This window comes from Oncorhynchus clarkii, chromosome 22 (genome assembly GCF_045791955.1).
Source record: "Oncorhynchus clarkii lewisi isolate Uvic-CL-2024 chromosome 22, UVic_Ocla_1.0, whole genome shotgun sequence".
Classification (NCBI taxonomy): domain Eukaryota; kingdom Metazoa; phylum Chordata; class Actinopteri; order Salmoniformes; family Salmonidae; genus Oncorhynchus; species Oncorhynchus clarkii.
The window spans coordinates 24,110,162-24,127,071 of record NC_092168.1 but is presented as its reverse complement, the minus strand read 5'-3'; the positions used below and the strand labels follow the sequence as shown (position 1 = coordinate 24,127,071).

General features: G+C 46.7%; 1 protein-coding gene across 1 annotated transcript; it reads left to right on the top strand.

The window, feature by feature from the left end:
• Positions 1-294: 294 nt before the first annotated feature.
• On the top strand, positions 295-15,795 carry LOC139380684 (tetraspanin-7-like). The gene is made up of 8 exons (XM_071123616.1): positions 295-421; positions 9,598-9,786; positions 11,211-11,285; positions 11,422-11,517; positions 11,598-11,753; positions 11,829-11,912; positions 12,116-12,196; positions 12,290-15,795. Exons 1-7 carry the CDS (start codon positions 341-343, stop codon positions 12,182-12,184), a joined length of 750 nt encoding a protein of 249 aa, XP_070979717.1. The 5' UTR covers positions 295-340; the 3' UTR covers positions 12,185-12,196; positions 12,290-15,795.
• The last annotated feature ends 1,115 nt before the right edge of the window (positions 15,796-16,910 follow it).

Below are 16,910 nucleotides of genomic sequence, written 5' to 3'. Positions count from 1 at the left end.
TAAGTCATAGTAAAACTGCTTGTATGCAAAAAAAAATTAAACGTTGAACACCGTTCTATCTTAATGAACGCAACCCTGAATGATAATACTGCCCTTGGAAACGCACGCCAAGAGGGTGTAATGGAGCTGTGTTGTTTCTCGGGTTATTTGCTCCACAGATCAGATCTACGAACAGATAACACTGTCAAAGCGAATCTTACCTACTATTCCGGAGAAAGAATATCTGACCCTGTATCAGTGGTTAATGGGGCAATTTTGGCGGCTGCGCTGTGAATGTCCTCCAGCGGAGAGTCATGGTAGCGCAAGGTTTGCAGAAACCTCCTTTTCAGTTTACTGTGGTATGGCATTGGGCATAATGGAGACCAAACCAGTGATAACCTTTCTCAAAACCCTCCTCATCGTTTACTCCTTCGTATTTTGGGTAAGTTAACGTTACCCTAGGTTTATCCATTCCCCAATGTAAGCCTTGGGGAGATAGTTGTCGTTGTAGATGCAGACATGTGCGGTCTACCCGTATAGAAAATAAATGCATGCCCTCTATGACGAACGGGGTAGCCTACCTTTATTTTTCTATATGGATGATTCATTCGAGGGTGGACGTTCGTCTTTATAGGACTTCTTGCTACCGTACATGTAATGCTATAAATGTGTTTCAGCTGTGCCTTTTGTGACGATGACTTATCGGGTAATGTTTACAACCACACGCTTGGCGAAATGCGACATCCTCAGCTGTCCAACCCAGCTGTAGGCTTATTGCGCACATTATCACTGACTCCAGCTCGCGAAATGTTGCTCTCTATTTCGAAGTTGTCAGTATGACCGCAATACATATGCATGGCATATGTGTAGAATATAGAGCGCAGCAGCTTCTCTGTGGTGACAGAGATAGGCAGAGATTATCAGTCGAGGCTGTTGATGCAGGCAAATCAGCAGCCACTCGTGTAACGGTTTCTGTCTGGTCCATCATTTGGTGCGTAGCTAACATGGAAGTCACCCCGTCAATGCCAAGGCTACAGTATGCATATGCTCTCGTCATTGGTCATTATACCAGCATACAATGTTTTGCCATTGATTTAGACTAACCATACTGGATATGTGGCACTATATAGCCCCAACATGGATGTGCACCTGACTTTGTAAACACAGCCTACAGCCCATTTGAAATGATTTGTCTGCATCCTGTTAAGTTGTTTGTTTTGATCATAGCCCCTCTATTAATTTAATAGGATCTCTATGTCATAAACCTTCAAAGATCCAGAATGATGTGATAATGGCAGCCATTTTGGTCAGGGATAAATCCAAACCAGTCTAATTGGAAAGAATGGCCGTATAGGCATAGGTCAGGGGTATTCAACTCTTACCCATTGAGGTCCAGAGCATGCTGGTTTTCTTTTCTACCTGATAATTAATTGTGCCCACCTAGTGTCCCAGGTCTAAATCATTCCCTGATTAGAGGGGAATAAAAAATGCAGTGGAACTGGCATTGAGGTCCAGAGTTGAGGTAATGCATTTCTTGCTTTTACTTATGCTGGAAAATTAAAGTAATTCATGTGATATTAAAAAAATGTGTAATAGAAATACTGTCACTGCAAAATATTGTCATATAATAATAAATACAGTTTATACTGGTTTTATAAAACAGAAAATATGTATAAATAGCCTTTAAATATATGTAAACTTAATAGACCATAAATGTCTACATTTGTTGTTTTCTTCCAAAGCTGGTGTAACCGATGTGAAATGGCTAGCTAGTTAGAGGTGGTCCGGTCCGCGCTAATAGCGTTTCAATCGATGACGTCACTCGCTCTGAGGCCTTGAAGTAGTTGTTCACCTTGCTCTGCAAGGGCCGCGGCTTTTGTGGCGCGATGGGTAACGATGCTTCGAGGGTCATACCATAGCATGTATTTCTTGAGCCAACTCCTGTGTCTATTAGGCTACATGAGAAACAGTAGCCTACAGATGGGCATCACGTTGGATGGGTAACTGGGTAACACATAAGCAATCCCTCTACAGTCAAACCAAAAGTAAACAAACTCAGTGTGTATTTGCAGCTCTTATCCTGAGAGATATCTTTGTTAGACAAGGATAGAGTGATGCTCCGTCTACACCTTGGAATGGGCTGAAATGGGCTGAGGTCAAAGGGGTGGGTGTCTACACTTTGGAATGGGCTGAAATGGGCTGAGGTCAAAGGGCTGGGTGTCTACACCTTGGAATGGGCTGAAATGGGCTGAGGTCAAAAGGGTGGGTGGGCTGAGGTCAAAGGGCTGGGTGTCTACACCTTGGAATGGGCTGAGGTCAGAGGGGTGGGTGTCTACACCTTGGTATGGGCTAAGGTCAAAGGGCTGGGTGTCTACACCTTGGAATGGGCTGAAATGGGCTGAGGTCAAAGGGCTGGGTGTCTACACCTTGGACTGGGCTGAGGTCAGAGGGGTGGGTGTTGGTGGTGGTTTGAAATTCTTCAGATAGTTTGGTTCCTGAGTTTCACTGTCGTCAGCTTGTCATGACAGCTAATGTCTTCCGGCGAGTGCTTCAGACTCTAGTTCACACGCTATGGTCTCCAGTAGTGCAGTTGGCAGACTTGGGGTATGTGAGACACTGGCATGTTTTAATGTTAAAAATAGACCTCCCCCACTCCCCGAGGAGACTGGTGGGAGGAGCTATATGAGGACAGGCTCACTGTAATGGCTGGAATGGAATAAATGGAACGTAGTCAAACAGGTGGTTTGATACCATTCCATTCCAGCCATTACAATGAGCCTGTCCTCCTATAGCTCCTCCCACCAACCTCCTCTGATTTCAATGTCTAGTTTTGATTTACATTTGGTTGAGTGTTCAACTAATGTGAATTATGCGTGAAATCAACAAAAAATGTCACCATGTCATTGGAATGACATTAAAAGTTGAGAGAAAAAAGCTAAATTCCCTTAGGTTGATGAGTTTTTGCAAATCCAATCAGTTTTCCACGTTGATTCAAGGTCATCACATTTGATTTTTTGTTGTTTTTGAAATACCATGGAAACGTCGATTCAACCAGTTTTAACCAAGTGGGCCATATTTTTTCTTTTGGGGACTGGGGGGAAAGGGGTCATTCATGTTGTCATGGCTGTCATAATCTCCCAGATTGCATTGGACTTTATTAGTTAGATGTTGCCTCGTTACCTGTGATACAGGGTCCAAAGTTTTCTTCATAACCCTATTGGTTCAGATTGTTAGAGTCATCCGATCCTAGATCTAGGACTAAGGGCAACCTCTACAATGGTCGATTGCATCACAACAACAACATCATCACTTCCTCCAGCCCTAGCCTGGGTTCTGTTTTCAACATATGACATCAGCTGTATTGCATGCAGACAAACACACTGTCTAGTCTATCTTCTGGCCTGACTATCAATGTAATAGGGGCTCCTGAGTGGCGCAACAGTCTAAGGCACTGCGTCACAGTTCTAGAGGCGTCACTACAGACACCCTGGTTTGAATCTAGGCTGTATCGCAACCAGCTGTGATTGGGAGTCCCATAGGGCGGCACACAATTGGCCCAGCGTCGTCCAGGTTTGGCCGGTGTAGGCCGTCATTGTAAATAAGAATTTGTTCTTAACTGACTTGCCTAGTTAAAATAAAAAACATAGATGCAAGGATTTTTATAATACAAAGACAAGATAGATAGATTGATAGACATTGATCAATCAGTAGAGGGATAAGTATACTGGTATAACGACAAAGAAATCATAACAAAATGGCAATAACACACTCCTTAACTGTAACGGCGTTCGTCTGTAGGAGGAAGAGAAGCGGACCAAAGCGCAGCGTGGTGGTTATTCATGTTTTAATAAATCGCTACACATGAACAAACTAACAAAAAACAAGAAATGTGAACACGCAAAACAGTCCTATCCTGTGACACCAAACACAGTGACAGGAACAATCACCCACAAACAAACAGTGAAACCCAGGCTACCTAAGTATGATTCTCAATCAGAGACAACTAATGACACCTGCCTCTGATTGAGAACCATACTAGGCCGAAAACATAGAACTGACCCAAAACATAGAAAAACAAACATAGACTGCCCACCCAACTCACGCCCTGACCATACTAAATAAATACAAAAACAAAGGAAATAGAGGTCAGAACGTGACAGTACCCCCCCCCAAAGGTGCGGACTCCGGCCGCAAAACCTTGACCTATAGGGGAGGGTCTGGGTGGGCGTCTGTCCGCGGTGGCGGCTCTGGCGCGGGACGCGGACCCCACTTCGCCATTGTCTTAGTCCGCCGTATTGTCCACCTCCGTGGCTTACTCCCCATGCCCACCCCTCTCAATGACCCCACTGGACAGAGGGGCTGCTCGGGACAGAGGTGAAGCAGCAGCTCGGGACAGAGGGGCAGCTGCTCGGGACAGAGGGGCAGCTGCTCGGGACAGAGGGGCAGCTGCTCGGGACAGAGGGGCAGCTGCTCGGGACAGAGGGGCAGCTGCTCGGGACAGAGGGGCAGCTGCTCGGGACAGAGGGGCTCTAGCGGCCCCTGGCTGACTGGCGGCACTGGCGGCCCCTGGCTGACTGGCGGCCCCTGGCTGACTTGCGGCACTGGCGGCCCCTGGTTGACTGGCGGCGCTGGCGCTGGGCTGACTGGCGGCACTGGCGGCCCCTGGTTGACTGGCGGCACTGGCGGCCCCTGGCTGACTGGCGGCACTGGCGGCCCCTGGCTGACTGGCGGCACTGGCGGCCCCTGGCTGACTGGCGGCACTGGCGGCTCCTGGCAGACGGGCGGCGCTGGCGGCGCTGGGCAGACGGGCGGCGCTGGCGGCGCTGGGCAGACGGGCGGCGCTGGCGGCGCTGGGCAGACGGGCGGCGCTGGCGGCGTTGGGCAGACGGGCGGCGCTGGCGGAGGCGCCGGACAGGCGGGAGGCTCCGGCTGAGGCGCCGGACAGGCGGGAGGCTCCGGCAGAGGCGCCGGACAGGCGGGAGGCTCCGGCAGAGGCGCCGGACAGGCGGGAGGCTCCGGCAGAGGCGCCGGACAGGCGGGAGGCTCCGGCAGAGGCGCCGGACAGGCGGGAGGCTCCGGCAGAGGCGCCGGACAGGCGGGAGGCTCCGGCAGAGGCGCCGGACAGGCGGGAGGCTCCGGCAGAGGCGCCGGACAGGCGGGAGGCTCCGGCAGAGGCGCCGGACAGGCGGGAGGCTCCGGCAGAGGCGCCGGACAGGCGGGAGGCTCCGGCAGAGGCGCCGGACAGGCGGGAGGCTCCGGCAGAGGCGCCGGACAGGCGGGAGGCTCCGGCAGAGGCGCCGGACAGGCGGGAGGCTCCGGCAGCGGCGCCGGACAGGCGGGAGGCTCCGGCAGCGGCGCCGGACAGGCGGGAGGCTCCGGCAGAGGCGCCGGACAGGCGGGAGGCTCCGGCAGCGGCGCCGGACAGGCGGGAGGCTCCGGCAGCGGCGCCGGACAGGCGGGAGACTCCGGCAGAGGCGCCGGACAGGCGGGAGACTCCGGCAGCGCTGGAGAGGAGGAAGGCTCTGGTAGCGCCGGAGAGGCGGGAGACTCCGGCAGCGCTGGAGAGGAGGAAGGCTCTGGACGGATGGGCCGGAGAGACAGCCTGGTACGGGGAGCTGCCACCGGAGGGCTGGGGTGTGGAGGTGGTGACGGATAGACCGGGCCGTGCAGGCGCACTGGAGCTCTTGAGCACCGAGCCTGCCCAACCTTACCCGGTTGAATGGTCCCGGTCGCCCTGCCAGTGCGGCGAGGTGGAATAGCCCGCACTGGGCTATGCAGGCGAACCGGGGACACCGTGCGCAAGGCTGGTGCCATGTAAGCCGGCCCAAGGAGACGCACTGGAGACCAGATGCGTAGAGCCGGCTTCATGGCACTTGGCTCGATGCCCACTCTAGCCCGGGCCGATACGCGGAGCTGGAATGTACCGCACCGGGCTGTGCACCCGCACTGGGGACACCGTGCGCTCCACAGCATAACACGGTGCCTGCCCGGTCTCTCTAGCCCCCCGGTAACCACAGGAAGTTGGCTCAGGTCTCCTACCTGGCGTAGCCATACTCCCTGTTAGCCCCCCCCCAAGAAATTTTTGGGGCTGACTCCCGGGCTTCCATCCACGACGCCGCGCTGCCTCCTCATACCAGCGCCTCTCCGCTTTCGCCGCCTCCCGTTCTTCCTTGGGGCGGCGATACTCTCCTGGCTGAGCCCAAGGTCCTTTACCGTCTAGTTCGTCCTCCCATGTCCATACCTCCTCGCGCTGCTCCTGCTGCTGCTTTTTCCTTTGCCCATTACCACACCGCTTGGTCCTGTTGTGGTGGGTGATTCTGTAACGGCGTTCGTCTGTAGGAGGAAGAGAAGCGGACCAAAGCGCAGCGTGGTGGTTATTCATGTTTTAATAAATCGCTACACATGAACAAACTAACAAAAAACAAGAAATGTGAACACGCAAAACAGTCCTATCCTGTGACACCAAACACAGTGACAGGAACAATCACCCACAAACAAACAGTGAAACCCAGGCTACCTAAGTATGATTCTCAATCAGAGACAACTAATGACACCTGCCTCTGATTGAGAACCATACTAGGCCGAAAACATAGAACTGACCCAAAACATAGAAAAACAAACATAGACTGCCCACCCAACTCACGCCCTGACCATACTAAATAAATACAAAAACAAAGGAAATAGAGGTCAGAACGTGACATTAACACGCAGAACTCACCTCTCAGGGCCATTGGACAAGGGCATACACCTCACCGCAGAACAGCTGGCATGAACATGTGACTATTAGTGTGGGAAATTGGCTTGTGCACTTATCTTATGTGTGTGCACCCACTTATAACTTGTGATTAAGATATTATCATTTCTCACAAAGTCCCAAAAGATTCTGAAAAAAAATATACATTTTCTTGAATCCCTTGGTAAACGGTATTTACATGATAGTTAGCCTACCTGATAACTACTTTTTGTTTTATGTTTATAGAAATCTGCAAGCGATCCTTGTTAAATAAGATGAATATCAGCGATAATAGAACAGTAGAATAAACCATTATCAAGGCAGTATTCTTATAATGATGGCAGATAGTCCTGTCTATCCTGAATGGTCATTAAGTACAAGCTCACACAGGCCACGAGGTGGAGCATAATTGATTCTCTGCTAAGTTCGCTACGCACATTGAAACCGCAAGACTTTCAACAGTGATACATGTAGGAGGAGCATTGCCATTATACTGTGTACATTATGTAGTACCAGCTATACAGTACAGAGGGGGATCTGAGCTTGAATCATTAATGCCGTGTTTGTGTTTCCACTCATTACTAAAATGAGCCCTTTGGTCTGTGTTGGTGTCATTACTTATGAATGGTTGAGAAATAAACATATTCAGAGATAATAGGGACATTTTATTGATTTAGGTCTGTGGTGGTGCTTTGATAAAAAGTCAAGTTTTATCATTTTGTGGTTTTTAAGGGATTGTAGTGCCTCAGTCTTTTCATTTGTGAAGAACAGTCCAGGTTTCGAGGGCAGTTAGTACATTTAGACTTATGGACAGGGAGGGGGTTTGCCACCTGCTGTTCATACAAGGTTAGAATGACAAAGAGGAGGAGAGGGAGCTTTTTTGTATGTTTTGGCTGAGTTCTGCTTGGATACTGCAGCACCTCAGAGATGGATGTCTGTTACCATGGATACAGTTTAACTCTGGCCCTGCCAGCCAAACGGTCCCTGTCCTTGACACCTCTCCTAGTGTTCTTCCATCCCAAACGGGTGCACATGTTTGACCCAGCCCAGCACTAACAAACCTGATGCAACTAATCAAGGCCTTGATAACTAGTCCTATGATGTGCAGACATTTGCTACAGTCGAGCACTGCACCTCATTCAGGTAATGATAATACATTTAGACCACAATTGGGCCTGACACCTGCCAGTAAAACTATATGTCACATTGTTTGTGTGCCTGTGTGGTTCTGCTTATGTGGATGTGTGTGCAGGCCTGCTATGTGGCAGTATGACAGCCGGCAGGAGAGAGGGACCTCGTGGTGGGGGGTAGGGGGCTGATGATGAGTTGGCAACAGGCTTTGCTAGTTCGGTGGCATTAACAGATCGGCACCCCTTCGGTACCCCGTCCCAAAAAGCAGCTGCCCCCCAGCTGGGACACGGGCATTTAGCTGGCCCACACAACACACTCCTTTATGAGTGGCCTTCATTAGAAATGCCAAGAGCAGTGCCACAGGAGGAAGCGGCTCGCTCTGGATCAAAGGGGCCTTTTGATTCGCTCCCTCTTTGTGTGTGTGCGCGTGTGTGTATGTGTGTTCCACAGAAAAAACTATCAACATATCCCTTCAACCTCCCCCCCATTCCTTCCCTCTCTCTGTCTCTCTCTTTCTCTGCTCACCCCTCTCTGTTATGACACCTAGAAACAACTGCTATTTGCTCCTTGGTCAGAGAGGACAAGCTGAAAGGTTGATCTAGTTATCACTTATGTAAGGGATAAATAACAAGGGGCAGGCTATGCGTTCTGTGTAAAATAATGAACGACGTGTGGAAGGTATGTTCCACAACGCATTAGCGGAGTGAAACACACCTTCCACGAGTTGTATTATTTTCCAGAGAACGCATAGAGCCCCGAGTTGATTATCCCTTTTATACCATGGCTATAATTTAACACATTTGCAACTAGAAATGTGTTCATTTGCCAGTAGGAATGAAGTTTACTAAATAGCTACAGTAGTTGCCGTGGTAACCAAACAGACTTGCTAGTTTAGCTAACCGAACCATGAGTCCTAGCTTGCTATTATGAAAATGTAATTCAACAATACCCATACTGTTTTCAATTTGACTTTTGCTTTCAAAAGCAGCTCAAACAAAACATGTAAAAAAATAACCATAGCCATTGAATTCTACCGTGTTGTAGGGAAATAATGCACGCTTTAGAATGCCCTTCAAACCAATCAGAAAGGAGTATTCCATGGTATAATTAAGCAATAAGACCCTGGTATATGGATGGCCAACAAAGGGCTGTTCTTAGCACGATGCAACGCACCTTTAGCCGTGGTATATTGGCCATATACCACAAACCCCAGAGGTGCCTTATTGCTATTATAAACTGGTTAACGGAATTAGAGCAGTAAAAATACATGTTTTGTCATACACATGGTCTGATATACCACCACTGTCAGCCAATCAGCATTCAGGACTCAAACCAGACAGTTTATAACTACATTTAAACCTGCTATCAATTACACTCAAAAAATATTATCTTAGATCTGTGTCCAGGGGAAACTTCATTGTCCCATACTGTGGAGAGGCAGAGGGTGGGTGGCTATGCATTGTTGAGCCATGGGGGGTGTTCTCTAGTCTTTGGTCTAAGCACAATCAGTAGGACCATCAGTAGCAGCACTGCACTCTGCTGGCCGAATAGGGTACCTCTGGATGTCAACATCTGTCTGGCATCTTCTCCCCTTTCCTCCTCTGTCTCCTCCATCTGCTCTCTCACCTCTTTCCACCCATCGCCATCACCCTTCGCTCATATATTTCCCCTTAACTACCTACCCTCTCTCTGTCCTCTCCCCTTTCACTCATCTCCTTTCCCGCTCTGTTTCTCTCTTTCTTTCTGTTCTTCAGATCACAGGAGCGATCCTCTTGGCAGTGGGAGTATGGGGGAAGTTTATGCTGGGTCCTTATATCTCTCTGATAGCTGAGAACACCACCAATGCTCCATACGTCCTCATCGGCACTGGGACTGTCATCATCGTCTTTGGCCTGTTCGGATGCTTCGCCACCTGCAGGGGGAGCCCATGGATGCTCAAACTGGTGAGGGGAGAGGGAGGAGAGGGGCATGCAGACAGACACACACACACACACACACACTGGAGCTGGGAATCTGCAGCTGGGGTTGTGAAGCATTGTTTTGATACTGATTAACACAGAGCAGTTAGAGAAACACAATGATAATTATCTACACTACCATTCAAAAGTTAAGGGTCACTTAGATATGTCCTTGTTTTTGAAAGAAAATCACATTTTCTGTCCATTAAAATAACATCAATTTGTTCAGAAATACAGTGTAGACATTGTTAATGTTGTAAATTACTATTTTAGCTGGAAACGGCAGATTTTTTATGGAATATCTACATAGGCGTACAGAGGCTCATTATCAGCAACCATCCTGTGTTCCAATGGCATGTTGCGTTAGCTAATCCAAGTTTATCATTTTAAAAAGCTAATTGATCATTAGAAAACCCTTTTGCAATTGTTAGCACAGCTGAAAACTGTTGTTCTGATTAAAGAAGCAATAAAACTGGCCTTCTTTAGACTAGTTGAGTATCTGGAGTCCTCAATTGGTAGCTTCATTAACTACTACCCACAAAACACCAGTCTCAACGTCAACAGTGAAGAGGTGACTCCGGGATGCTGGCCTTCTAAGCAGAGTTCCTCTGTCCAGTGTCTGTGTTCTTTTGTCTTAATCTTTTCTTTTTATTGGCCAGTCTGAGAAATTGGTTGTTCTTTGCAAATCTGCCTAGAAGGCCAGCATCCCGGAGTCGCCTCTTCACTGTTGACGTTGAGACTGGTGTTTTGCGGGTACTATTTAATGCAACTGCCAGTTGAGAACTTGTTAGGCATCTGTTTCTCAAACTAGACACTCTAATGTACTTGTCCTCTTGCTCAGTTGTGCACCGGGGCCTCCCACTCCTCTTTCTATTCTGGTTAGAGCCAGTTTGTGCTGTTCTGTGAAGGGAGTAGTGCACAGCGTTGTACGAGATCTTCAGTTTCTTGGCAATTACTCGCATGGAATAGCCTTCATTTCTCAGAACAAGAATAGACTGACGAGTTTTCGAAGAAAGTTCTTTGTTTCTGGCCATTTTGAGTCTGTAATCGAACCCACAAATGCTGATGCTCCAGGTACTCAACTAGTCTAAAGAAGGCCAGTTTTATTGCTTCTTTAATCAGGATAACAGTTTTCAGCTGCGCTAACATAATTGCAAAAGGGTTTTCTAATGATCAATTAGCCTTTTAAAATTATAAACTTGGATTAGCTAACACAATGTGACATTGGAACACAGGAGTGATGGTTGTTGTTTCCAGCTACAATAGTAATTTACAACATTAACAATGTCTACACTGTATTTTAGATCAATTTGATGTTATTTTAATGGACAAAATGTTTGTGTGTGTGTGTGTGTGTGTGTGTGTGTGGATTCCCCACTCTCTACCCATCTCTCTTTATCTCTCTACAGTATGCAATGTTCTTGTCCCTGGTGTTCCTAGCTGAGTTGGTGGCTGGGATCTCTGGTTTTGTTTTTCGTCATGAGGTCAGTTTCTCTATTTGTAATACATTACCCACAATTCATCTGGCCCCATCTCAGCCGCTTACCTGCCAATAGAAATACGTCACATCACGTGTGTGTGTGTGTGTGTGCCCGCGTGTTTGTGCGTGTGTGTCCACAGATAAAGGGAACCTTCCTGAGGACGTATACTGACGCGGTGTTGAACTATGATGCTGAGGATGAGAAGAGCCTGGTTGTGGACAACGTCCAAAGCAGCGTGAGTCACAACAACAACAAAACTACTATTCTAACAACAACACACAATTCAATCACATCTGTCTGTGTGTCTCTCTCCAGCTGCGTTGCTGTGGGGTGTACAACTACACCAGCTGGTTGGGCAGTGTGTACTACCCTGCTAACGGCTTTCCCCTGAGCTGCTGCTCCAACTCCTCTGACTGCAGCCCACAGGACCTCCGCAACACCACCATAAACCACACCAAAATCAACCAGCAGGTGTGTGTGTGTCTGTGTCTGTGTGTCTGTAACCCATCCACTGTGTTACACACTAACCCGTCCCCTGTGTTTCAGGGCTGTTATGAACTGGTCACCTCCTTCCTCGAGATCAACATGGCCATCATTGCAGGAGTGACTTTTGGCATCGCCTTCTCACAGGTGAGATAGAGATAATGCACTTGTGTGTTGATATGAGTGCTGTTTTTAAGGTCTATTATAATCTAAAGCAGTGTTTCCCAACTCCAACCCTCCAGTACCCCAACAGTACACATTTTATTGTAGCCCCGGACAATACAAATGTGTACTGCTGGGGGTATGTTGAAAAACACTTATCTAAAGTTATCACTCTCTCTCCTTCTCAGTTGATTGGCATGTTGCTGGCATGTTGTCTGTCCAGGATCATTACAGCTAATCAGTATGAGATGGTGTAGCTGGGAGAGCAGGTTAGTGACTATTCTCTCACTTACACACACACGCACACACTATACACACACACTATAAACACATCTAAGAGCCTATGTGGTTGTTTTTTTTAGGGAGATGAAGAGGAGAGGGTGAACAGCATCTTGGTAGACTGGGACAGAAGATCCCCACAACACTAGCACATTGCATCACTAAACCCCCCCCCCCCCCCCCCCTCTCTCTCTCTCTCACTTTCTCTCCCCTCTCTCTCACTTTCTCTCCCCTCTCCCTCTCTCTCTCGCTCTCTCTCACTTTCTCTCCCCTCTCCCCCTCTCTCTCTCACTCCCCCCCCCCTCTCTCTCTCTCTCATTATTGTAACTTATTGTAAAGAAACACCATTCCTTAATGCTACTGTGCCATGAGCTTCTCTCAGTACCTTAAACTCCTCCACTGAATGACTCTGCTGGTAAAAGTTGCAAGTAAGCACTGATCTAGGATCAGCTTACCCTCCCCAACACAAGATTGACCTTGGACCAGCATCTAGAGGCAACGTCCTCCTACTCCATATGAGCTTAGCAGTCTCTGACACTGTGGAGAAGTTTCCCTGAGGCACAGGTCTAGGATCAGCTCACCCCACCCTTGATGCTAACTTTAACCATTAAGATAATGAATGAATATCTGACCCTGCATTAGTGTTAAGGGGCAACGTCATCCTTCTCCTTAGTAGTCTTTGACCCCTGTGTCTCCCTGTCCTCTCACAGTTCCCCCTTGTGGTCTGGCATGCTCCATATAGGCCCTAGCATCTCCAAAGCGATGCACATATTTGAATAGACATTACATTATTAACCCACATAAATATATACAGTAGCCGACATACACTGTATTTTCATGATGTTCCTAATCACTGTAAATACCTAAACTTCAGACATTTAGAGAAGATATGTTGATGAAACATTGAGAGAGCATTTAGAGCTAACTTTAGCCTTTCATTTGCATCTTTGCTTTTTTGCTGCTACATGGATGATATCTGACTATTGTGTCCATATCTATGGCATTAGATAACAACGAACTGTGCAATTGATTTGGTCTGTGGATGTGTAAATGTGGCTTACTCTGGCTGGTGGGAGAAGCTATAGGAGGACTGGCTCATTGTAATGGCTGGAGTGGAGTTAAACGTGGCTTACTCTGGCTGGTGGGAGGAGCTATAGGAGGACTGGCTCATTGTAATGGCTGGAGTAGAGTTAAATGTGGCTTACTCTGGCTGGTGGGAGGAGCTATAGGAGGACTGGCTCATTGTAATGGCTGGAGTGGAGTTAAACGTGGCTTACTCTGGCTGGTGGGAGGAGCTATAGGAGGACTGGCTCATTGTAATGGCTGGAGTGGAGTTAAACGTGGCTTACTCTGGCTGGTGGGAGGAGCTATAGGAGGACTGGCTCATTGTAATGGCTGGAGTGGAGTTAAACGTGCTTTCATATGTTTGATGTATTCCATTCCTATAGCTCCTCCCACTTACCTCCTCTGTCTTACGCGCTCCTAGGTTATTTATCATTTATTATAATAACACATCATGATGTGTGTGTGCCGACTTTGGTCTGGAACACTGTGCTGTTTGGATTTATTTGTATGTTCTTGTAATATTTGTGTGTTTTAGTTTTGTCTGATTCTGATAAATAGTATTATTTATTGATTTTATTGATGTTATGTGTTTTTGTGCCACATGTTGAGATATATAGACCTATGTTTACATTTTGCTTAATTTATGTATTGTTGACATTTCATTTTTTTGTATGTCTGCCTTACGATTGTGTATCTTTGTGCACGTTTGTGTGTGAGTGAGTGAGAAAGAGTAGAGGTGGAATCCCGACATGAGTGTTCAACCGGGAATAGGGTATCATTTGAGGTACAGTCAATGCTCACATAGATGTACGGCTCAGGTCAATGACATGATTTCAACGCTCCGACTGGGGCCTCTTATGGTGTTGTGTATGTATGTATGTATGTCCATGTCTTAGAGTCATGACAGAGGCAGCTGGGACCTCTGTGCTATAGACGGGTTCGCTGACAACGTCATGAAAACATTGCGCGTGCTTCAAAGGGGCAGAAGCTGTGTGTTGTTATGCTTCTGGATGGCCAGATAGCTAGCAAAACTGGAGTGTGGGGAATCGTAAGTGGCTCGTTTGCTCTTGTACTTGTCTTGTTTTGAGGTGTTTTGACTTATGCCATGTCACATCTATGCTATTATGGCAAAGATTTGCGAGCTAGCTAGCTAACCAACAACTGTAACAATGTATTTGAGTGCTCATTGTGCAATTTTATTTATGTTTTCAGTAAACATTGGAGACGAAATATAGTTTACCTGTTATCAACAATCCAAGCCAACCCCGTATGTTTTGCCCCATTAGTTGTACATGGTTTGGTTTTGTTGCTAAACAACCAACCCGTCTACACAAGGGATCTCAGCCCTGGTTCTGGGTCTCCCATGTATGCTGTTTTCACTAATGACTCAGATTTACAATACTGGGTTATTAAAATCTCAACTATTTTGCATGAACTCTTTTTATGGAAGGGATTACTGGTATGTACATAGAAATTGCATGGTAAAATGGTAAATATACAATAATACCTATGGATCATTTATTTGTTTCATTGATACTAAATTAGAGCACCATTCCATATACCAGGTAAACAACCGGTAGCTGAACCTTTAAATAAAATGCCACCAAGAACTCCCAGTGTATTGAAATTAAATTTCCTTCCCTAAAATGGATGGATTATGTGAAATCCCGTGAACAGGTTGGGTCCCCAGTTTCTCCACCTCCAGCAGAGTAGAAAGCCAGTTTACTGTTATTAAGTAGATCACTAAATCCTACCAAACTAACAAAACAAATGTGTAAAAGTGACCAGTCAATAAATATTGCAATTCAAAGTTGCAGCGTTAAGGAAAAGCTAAAACATTGTTTTGTTGCCAACCTTTTTAAACAACTCAGCACCAGCTATTATACATATCCTGTTTTAAAAAAGATGTATCCATTTTTTGGTCAAACATTTTGTTGTTGTTTGTTGTTGGCTTTACCTAGCCCAGATAAGTTCCCAACCTCATAACTAGCTACCAAGAAGTCGTTTCAGGCTATCAATCAAGTTAGAGTAGCTAGCTTGTCTAACTAACTTAGCTGGCATGCATGCTGAAAAGGCTGGTGGATTTTAGAAAAGCAAGCAATTACTAAATGTACTGAATAAGACTCACATTCCTTTCCATCTTTTACTCAGATTTTTGCAGAGATGCAGAGAAGAACATTTGTTATTTAAAACAAAAAGACACCAGTCATGATTATACAGACAGCTCAAGAGGTTTGCTTAGATATTTTGAAAAATACAAATATTTTTTGACATAATGATTATGGCTCTAGATTGCAGGAAAAAAAGCTGTTTTCAGGTGGTTGAAAAATGCAAAACGATCCATCTTCCCATCACTCCAGACCACCCCCCCCCCCCCCCCCCCCCCCCAGCCATCCTTATGTAATTTGTGCCCACTCTGATTTTTGGGGTGCATGACACCCCTGCATGCCAATACAGTGTGTTCAGTTGTTGATATTGTAACCATCAGTGAAAACTGTATTAATAAATGATCGTCATAACTTTACTGCTGAATCGCTGTGTCTCGTTCTTTTTGTGTTTGGAGTGAAGGGTGGTGTATTCTCTATACTCTTTCTCTCTCTTACTCCTTCTGTCCTCTTATTCTATCCGTGCCCTCTTACTTTTCACCTCCATTATCCCCCTGCAGCTCTCCCTCTTCCCACCTTTTCCCTCTCTTCTTCCCTATCTCTAACCTTCTTCCTACCTCTCTCTTTCTCTGTGTTAAAGAACTCTGCCATAAGTCAAACTTTATTTGTCACATGTGCCGAATACAACAAGTGTAGACCTTACCGTGAAATTCTTACTTAACCAACACCGCAGTTTAAGAAAATATTTACCAAATAAACTAAAGTAAAAAATAATAAAAGTAACACAATAAAATAACAATAATGAGGCTATATACAGGGGGTACCGGTACCGAGTCAGTGTGCGGGGGTACTGGCTAGTTGAGGTAATTTGTACATGTAGGTAGGGGTGGGGGGGGGGGTCAATGTAAATAGTCCGGTGGATTAATTGTTCAGCAGTCTTATGGTTTGGGCATAGAAGCTGTTAAGGAGCCTTTTGGTCTTAGACTTAGCACTCCAGTACCACTCGCTGTGCGATAGCAGAGAAAACAGTCTATGACTTGCGTGACTGGAGTCTCTGACAATTTTATGGGCTTTCCTCTGACAAAGCCTATTATATAGGTCCTGGAAGGCAGGAAGCTTGGCCCCATGACTGTATGTACTACCCTCTCTAGCGTGTTAGTATGAAGCAAAAGCAGGAGAATTTAATAGTTAACAAGACAGGACGTCATTGCTCACTAGGACGTCATTGTTCAGTGCCACAACAAACACACGGATGCATTTCACCTCCTTCCTTATGCCCTGGTTTTCTCACAGATCTGAATCCCTGGTTGGAGTTATTGCTACACAACAAAACAAGTCCTTTCTGGACTGCTAAGCCTATACAAGGGATGGCCAAAACTCCTCTTCAGTAAATCTATACAAGGGATGGGCAAAACTCCTCTTGAGTAAATCTATACAAGGGATGGCCAAAACTCCTCTTGAGTAAATCTATACAAGGGATGGGCAAAACTCCTCTTCAGTAAATCTATACAAGGGATGGGCAAAACTCCTCTTG

Excerpts from the sequence above, each read along its gene's own strand:
- LOC139380684 (XM_071123616.1), top strand. The coding sequence starts at position 341 with ATGGCATTGGGCATAATGGAGACCAAACCAGTGATAACCTTTCTCAAA. Across the intron at positions 11,518-11,597 it reads TGGACAACGTCCAAAGCAGC|CTGCGTTGCTGTGGGGTGTA; the intron begins GTGAGTCACAAC and ends GTCTCTCTCCAG. Across the intron at positions 11,754-11,828 it reads ACACCAAAATCAACCAGCAG|GGCTGTTATGAACTGGTCAC; the intron begins GTGTGTGTGTGT and ends CCTGTGTTTCAG.